A 7940-nucleotide genomic window follows, 5' to 3' on the forward strand; every position below is an offset into this window, starting at 1 on the left:
TTGTCAACTATAATTAATCAAAGAAACATATAAAAATAATTATACAATTTTATTTAATGACAAAAAATAAATTACAGAAGATTTTACATTATATTTAGGCGAGGTGAGAAGAATGCAGGAGAAGACAGAGGAAAAATGAAAGAAATTTTTTTTATTACGGAGAGATATGGAGTAACCAATGAAGTGAGAGAGATTAAGAGAAAAAATTGGGAATAATACAATTGACAGAGTAATTAATGTGAGAGGAATTAACTGATGCAGTAGTGGAGAATTAAGTAGTAGAATTTTGTAACTGATGCAGTAACGTGATGTGAGAGAAATTAACGTGGAGAAGTTATATTGAGGTGAACGTGGATGGAAATGAAATAGCAGAATGCTGTAACTGGAGGTAGGTTACTAAAAAGGATAAAAATGGAAAGAAAAATTGGACACAAAAAATGGGTTTTGCCATTGTATATTGTTATAGATTATAGATAAAAAAAGATTTTTTAATAAAAAAAATTTAATAAAAATAATTTTTTATTTTTTAATATGTTTAATAAAATTATAATAACAAAAAATAAAAATATTAAAAAAATAAAAAATATTTATTTTTAAAAAATTATAAATTATATCTTTTTTTAAAAGATTTTTTAAAAAAATATTTTTTACATAATAAATAAATAAATAATATTTTTATTTTATTTTACTTAAATATAATTAATAAATAAAAAATCTTTTTTACATAAAATATCTAAATATAAAATCATTTTTATTTTTATAAAAAATCTTTTAAAACATCCATTAAAAAAGATATTTGTTAAAGGAAAAGTATAGGAAGCTAATGGTCTAAGCGTACAATGTGTACAATGGAAGTTTAGAAAGTATTAGAGATATGATCATTAGTGTTACATTGTCTTGTCAGGTTACGCTTTTGGGATGAGTGGTTTCATGACATGGTATTAGAGTTCTAGATCTGAAAGGTCAAGGGTTCGATCCTTGGTGAACTCTAAAATTAATTTAAGTTTTTAGGATGAGTGATTTGATGACATGAGATGTTTATTATTCCTGGTATTCGGATGGTTATTCTGGATTGGTTATTCTGGATAGTGTAGGTGATGTTCATTTTATTCATGGACCAAAGGTTTAGCCCATTGTACACATTGTACAGTTAAGCCATTGGCTCCCTAGCACTATTCTTTGTTAAAAATAACTTTCAAATATATTTAACATTTAGTTAACCATTTTTCAATTCAATTGTTCTCTGACCTCTCTCTCTCTCTCTCTCTCTCTCTCTCTCTCTCTCTCTCTCTCTCTCTCTCTCTCTCTCTCTCTCTCTCTCTCTCTCTCTCTCTCTCTCTCTCTCTCTCTCTCTCTCTCTTCCTGCAGCTGTGGAACCTAGCCAACTCCTCACCCTTTAGCATCAGTCGAAGCCCACTTCCCATGGCCGAGTTGATAAATTTCACTCATTCTCCTGAGCTGGAAAGTGTCAGAATAAAAAGACGCAAGTTGGATAGTGAATCTACTTCAGAAGTGTGTACACATCCTGGTTCATTTGGAGACATGTGTATACGTTGTGGCCAAAAGTTGGATGGTGAATCTGGTGTCACATTTGCCTACATACACAAGGGACTCAGACTCCATCATCACGAGATCTCTAGACTGCGCAATACAGATTCGAATAAGAAGCTGAACCTCATGCTCGATCTAGATCACACTATTAAATTCCACTCATCTTGCTCATTTGAACTCTCAAGAGTTGCATTTAATTTCCCAGCCAGATTCTCTTGGAGGTAGCCTTTTCAAATTGGACAAAATCCATATGATGACCAAGTTGAGGCCTTTTGTCCGCACATTTCTAAGAGAAGCAAGTCAAATGTTTGACATGTACATATACACCATGGGTGATCGACCCTATGCATTAGAGATGGCTAAGCTGCTTGATCCTCAAGGAAAATACTTCAATGCAAAGGTGATTTCTCGAGATGATGGCACTCTAAAGCATCAGAAGGGTCTTGATATAGTGTTGGGGCAAGAAAGTGCTGTTGTAATTCTTGATGATACAGAACAAGCATGGGCGAAGCATAAAGATAATTTGATTCTGATGGAAAGATACCACTTTTTTGTTCAAGTTGCCGGCAATTTGGTCTCAAATTGCAAATCTTTAGCTGAATTGAAGACTGACGAAGACGAAGCTGAAGGAGCACTCACTAAAATCCTTAAAGTTCTTAAGCAAGTCCATTATAAATTCTTGCAAAAACTACCAAAAGTACCTATGAAGTTTACAAACGCCGACAAAAGTATCCATAAACTAAGGAAATTAATGATGTACTCATGGAAAATGAGTTCCGTATGACAAAAGTATCCAAATCCTAATTTTTTGTTTATTTTTTTAATAAAATTCCCAAACTATCTCCAGCCTCAACCTCAACTCACTTTTTTAATCTTCCATAACTCAACATGCACCTTTAAAACTTGCCATAGAATTCAAAACTACTCCTACAACAGATGAAATGAACATTTTATGGTGGAAATTTTGGATAATAACGCAACAGAGGATTGCAGCGTCGAGATTAACAAAAGAATCAATCAATACTGATGGAGAATTAGAGAAAGAATCATAAAGGAACAATTTTTAATCGTTTCATTTGTTTTTTTCCTTTTTTTCTTAATTTGAGGGCTTTCTTTATGTGAAGGGATTGGCGAAAAAAATAGAAAAGAGCTCACCATACTAAATTTATCTGCTAGGAATCGGTCGAAGTCCTCTACCACCACTACCACCATTGATTTTGGTCTGGTCTATTATAGGAGTAGTTTTAGACTCCATGACAAAGGTTTTAAATGTACAAGTTGGGTTATGGAAGGTTAAAAAAGTGAGTTGAGGTTGAGAGTGAGGATAATTTGAAAATTTTATTATAAAATTAACAAAACAATTAGGATTTAGATACTTTTGTCATACAAAACCCATCTTCCATAGATACATCATTAATTTTCTTAGTTTATGAGTACTTTTGTAAATTTCATGGGTGCTTTTGGTAGTTTTTCCTAAATTCTTTGATGAACTTAAAGAAGATATAGCTGAACGAGATGTAAGGCAGATTTTGAAATCAGTTCCAAGAGAAGTCTTGGGCGGATGTGATTGTTTTCAGCCGTATTTGCCATGGAGCATTACCATCACTCCGGAAGATGGCTGAGCAGTTGGGAGCCACTTGTTTAATGGAACTTGACTCCTCCGTGACACATGTGGTGGCTACTGATGCCGGAACCGAGAAGGCCCGGTGGGCAGTGAAAGAGAAGAGATTTTTGGTTCATTCCCAATGGATAGTGGCTGCAAATTATTTTTGGGAGAAGCAACCTGAGGAGAGCTTCGTCCTCAAGAAAAAGCAGTAGTAACTAGTAACTTTTCTTGTAGCATCACACACTTTGCTGTGTTCATATTGTGAATATGGGTCAATACTCTATGGATACAATTTTATAAATATTATATTTAAATAATTTAAATAAATAAATCCCCAATTATGAACGTACATTATTCCCTGTCACTTGTCTATGCAACTAATAAATTCATAAAAGTGGTAGGAATTTTATCATGATTGGTGAGAAATCCTGAGCCATGTTATGTTGTCTGGGAAGTGGGAGAAAAAAATAAATTAAAAATTGAAGAGAATCTTATCTACAAGTTCCACCAGTGAAGTCAATGGTGTTATTCCTAGTCTTAAGTAGTCCTCTTCTCTAGTTCTCTTATCTATAATATTACTCTAGTCTCAAACATCCTAGCACAAATCATAATCAATATTCATCGTTGCAATTTACAATGATGTCTAAAGACATTACTAGTTTTGATCCAAAACAAGCATCAGTGCCCATATCATACCCACTCAAGACATTGAAGGAGCTTGAGTCTCGCTCCTACTTAGACTCCTTTCACTACCCTTTCAACAAAGCCTCTGTTCCCCTTATTCAAACTCCAACTTCTTCTAACAGTGGCAAAATTCTAGTGTGCCATGACATGGCTGGTGGGTATTTGGATGATAAGTATGTCCAAGGAGGGACCAATTCTGATGCCTACTCCTTGTGGCATTGGTATCTAATTGATTCCTTTGTCTACTTTTCTCATAATCTTGTCACTCTTCCTCCTGTTACTTGGACTAACACTGCTCATCGCCATGCTGTTAAGGTATGCATACATATTTTCATTTTTATATGGTTATTTACGTGCATCTATCTAACAGTTTAAACTTTTGAGATAAATAATTTTATAATATTGTATTAGAACTTTTATGACTAAGATTTAGAGTTCGATTTTTATCGTTTTCAAGTACTATTTACATGTCTGTGACTAACAGTTTAAAAAAAAAGAAAATAACAATTCTGATTTCAGGCTGTACATTAATTTTTATTACATATTTGACTCATTTAATCATTTGCTTAAGCAAATTTCATTGTTTAGTTAACTAGTACTACTCATTTGTTTACTTATGAGTTATGACATAATATTAGTGGCCACATAACAATTAGCTTATAAGGTAAATTGGTTTTAGAATTTAGCTTGATTGATCAGAGATTAAATGGTGTATTGTACATATGAATTCTTCAGAGACTTATAAGTTGGGCTTTGATGATTTTGATTATAACTAAAAATGTGCTGTAGGTTTTGGGAACTTTCCTTACCGAAGGGGAAGGAGGAAGGGATGTTTGTAATGAACTGCTTTCAACAAAGGAGTCTGCTCAAATCTATGCAGAGCGTTTGGCAGAGCTTGCTTCTCATTTAGGCTTCGATGGATGGCTGGTAAAATTACATTTTTGTCCTCTCAAATTATGCCATATTACACACCTATGACTTAACCTTTTCATGATATACTTGGCATTTAACCTTTGGAGTTTGGAGTAATTTATCCCTATCTAATTTGATAAGTTATTTTTCTTCACATTCATGATACCTATTTTATTAGGAAAATGAGTTTAGGGCTTAAAAAACACTATATTGTGATGTTGTGTCAACATTTTTTTTAGAAATAAATAGAGAAAAAATTCTCCTTCATCATGCATATTTTTGCTAGGAAACTGAAACATAATTGCTTTCTGAAGATCTTTGACTGGAGTAATAACTTTTTTTTGGTAATCTATTCAATAATTTATATAGTAGTACTCAAATTATTGCAGCTAAATATGGAGGTAGGCTTGGACAGTGTTCAGATTCCTAATCTGAAAGAGTTTGTCAACCATTTAACATTAACCATGCATTCTTTGGTGCCCGGATCACTAGTAATTTGGTGAGTATTAATTTCAAGGTGTAAAGATCACCATTTCTTTTTATTGTCTTCACATTAATTAATGATGCTGCCTAAAATTGATGCTCATACTTTAGTTTTCATATTCATGTAGGTACGACAGCGTTACTGATGATGGTAGCTTAAATTATCAGAATCAACTAAATAAATATAATAAGCCTTTCTTTGATATATGTGATGGAATATTTGCCAATTATTCCTGGGAGGTAATGCTTATGCTCATACAATACATTATGATGTTTAAGTTTTTTTTTTTTTTGCTCTTTTTTAACCAAATAATACCATGCAGGAAAACTATCCAAAACTTTCTGCTGATGTTGCTGGTGATAGAAAGTATGATGTTTACATGGGGATTGATGTATTTGGAAGAGGCACATTTGGTGGTGGACAGTGGAATGTATGTGTCAACTATCTCTCGCTTTAGTCCAATACCAAAATATCTTTAGTATGTGTTAAGTCCTTTGTATATATATATATAGTGCTTGAACGGTGAATCTTGAGAAATTTCGTGCAAAATATATGCAGAATCCTGCGTGAATATGATTTAAATTGCGTTCTTTATAAGCCAGCATGTCCTTAAGAGGGACATTTTAGGACCTGCCAGAGCTTATTGTGCAAGCATTACAGTATATGAATTATTATTATTATATATCTGTTTTAATGTGTTTATACTATGGTACGTTTCAGACAAATTTTGCTCTTGATGTGATAAAAAAAGCAGATGTCTCTGCAGCAATATTTGCTCCTGGATGGGTTTATGAGACTAAGCAAGAACCAAATTTTGAGACAGCTCAAAATAGGTAACATTTTGTTAACTGTTTTTTTATACTACCATAAGCTAATACATAGTAACTTACTATTTTTGGGCCGTTTGTAATAAAGTTTCAAGAATTTAATCTGTATGCAGATGGTGGGGTCTTGTGGAAAAATCATGGGGACTAGTGAGAAAGTATCCAGTAGCACTACCCTTCTACTCAAATTTTGATCAGGTTAATCAACAACTCAGTGCATAAATATCTCGCATTAACACAGGATCCGAAAAACGGTTATATCCAAAGAATGTGACATAAACAACTTAACTTTATAATTGTATCTATGGCTGATTCCACAGCTTGAACTCGTGACTTCAAAATCACATGGAGAAAGAAGCAATAATACATTCATTATGATTAAAATGTTGGCATTTCTTTGTTACTTTTCAGGGACGTGGTAATCATATTACAGTTGATGGAATAAACATCTCAAATGCTACCTGGTGTAACCTTTCTTCACAGGGGCTTCAGGTATCCATCATATCTATACAGATTATACATGTATATCAGTATATCATAGCCATGTCTTCATTATCCTAACTCACATATCCATGTGCAGCCACAACTCATGTTTGATGATTCTACTGTGAATTCCATTCAAGTTCTTGTAGAGTAAGTCATAAAACACTGTCTTATTACATTTTTAGAATGATAATTTTTTTGTCTTACTTATAAATTGTTGTAGCTTGACAGAAAAATCATACAGTGGAGGTGCAAACATTACATTCCAAGGAACTTTGAAAGCGAAATCTTATTTCCAGAAGACAATATTTCAAGCAGAGCTCCTTCTAACCAAATTGCCTCTCCGAGTTACTTACTCTGTAAGCAATCTTCTTAAACTACTGACAAAACAAAACTTATGAACATCAAATATGTCTGCAAGTTTTAATCATAATGATTAGAATTTAGATTCAATGTTCATCCTGGATTCATGGTTATTGTTGAATCAAACACGAACCATTCGGTCAAAATCCGTATCGACTAGTCTTCTTTCTTAAGGAAGTGATTTTGGTACTAAACTAATGCAGGTGAAATCTGATAGCAATTCTTTGTTGGGATTAGTACTCAATGTTACTTCCACCATCAATGAAAATGTGTCTATTCTATCTGCACCACAAGGAATGGTGAATCATCTCTCACAAAAATTTGACAAAATAGTCCCAACAACTGAGCAAGATGGATCTTCCACTGAATGGATTATGCACGAATTCACGATCGACATGAATGGATACACATTGACAGAAATTCGCGCCATGTGTTACAGGCAGGATCATGAACTGACACTGAATTCGCGACGGCTAGGCCATGATCTCGTCACGGATTACTCTGCTATTCTTGGTCATGTCACAATCACACCTTCAGAGTACAAGCCAAGTTTTCCCATATCCAATTCATGGCTAGTGAATGGTGAATACATAGATTTGAAATCAAGTCCTAAGGGTGACTCAAAACTCCTTAGTGTTAAAATTTCATGGAAGCTGAAGGAAGAAAAGGATTATTCTGTATTTTCACACTACAATGTGTATATGGAAAATGAATCAAAAGTGAAAGAGTACATTGGAGTAGCACATGTGAATTCTTTTTATGTTTCTGAGCTAGAAGTTCCTTCTGCCACTTCTAGCTTCAAGTTTATTATACAAGTTTGCAATGTTGATGGCACAAATCAGAAGTTGGATGAGTCTCCATATTATCAATTGGAGGTGTAGAGTGTCCTCTTTAATTTTCATTGCAACAAATTAATAATGATGTATCCATGTTATTTATATTTGGATTTGGCATCCAAAAACCATGTTTTATTCTCTACAAGGTTCAGTAAATAAGGTTGGTTAGCCCAACAACCATATTTAAGGAAACAAAA

The 7940-nt window shown here is 33.5% G+C and overlaps 1 protein-coding gene and 1 pseudogene across 1 annotated transcript; both read left to right on the forward strand.

Annotated features, from left to right (window-relative positions):
• Positions 1-1542: 1542 nt before the first annotated feature.
• LOC112703955 (RNA polymerase II C-terminal domain phosphatase-like 4) lies at positions 1543-3506 on the forward strand (annotated as a pseudogene).
• LOC112702336 (cytosolic endo-beta-N-acetylglucosaminidase 1) lies at positions 3474-7940 on the forward strand. The gene is made up of 11 exons (XM_025753330.3): positions 3474-4156; positions 4631-4768; positions 5143-5252; positions 5365-5476; positions 5560-5667; positions 5958-6070; positions 6178-6259; positions 6473-6553; positions 6642-6694; positions 6768-6903; positions 7111-7940. Exons 1-11 carry the CDS (start codon positions 3794-3796, stop codon positions 7786-7788), a joined length of 1974 nt encoding a protein of 657 aa, XP_025609115.1. The 5' UTR covers positions 3474-3793; the 3' UTR covers positions 7789-7940.

Source organism: Arachis hypogaea, chromosome 7, assembly GCF_003086295.3.
Source record: "Arachis hypogaea cultivar Tifrunner chromosome 7, arahy.Tifrunner.gnm2.J5K5, whole genome shotgun sequence".
NCBI classification, from domain to species: domain Eukaryota; kingdom Viridiplantae; phylum Streptophyta; class Magnoliopsida; order Fabales; family Fabaceae; genus Arachis; species Arachis hypogaea.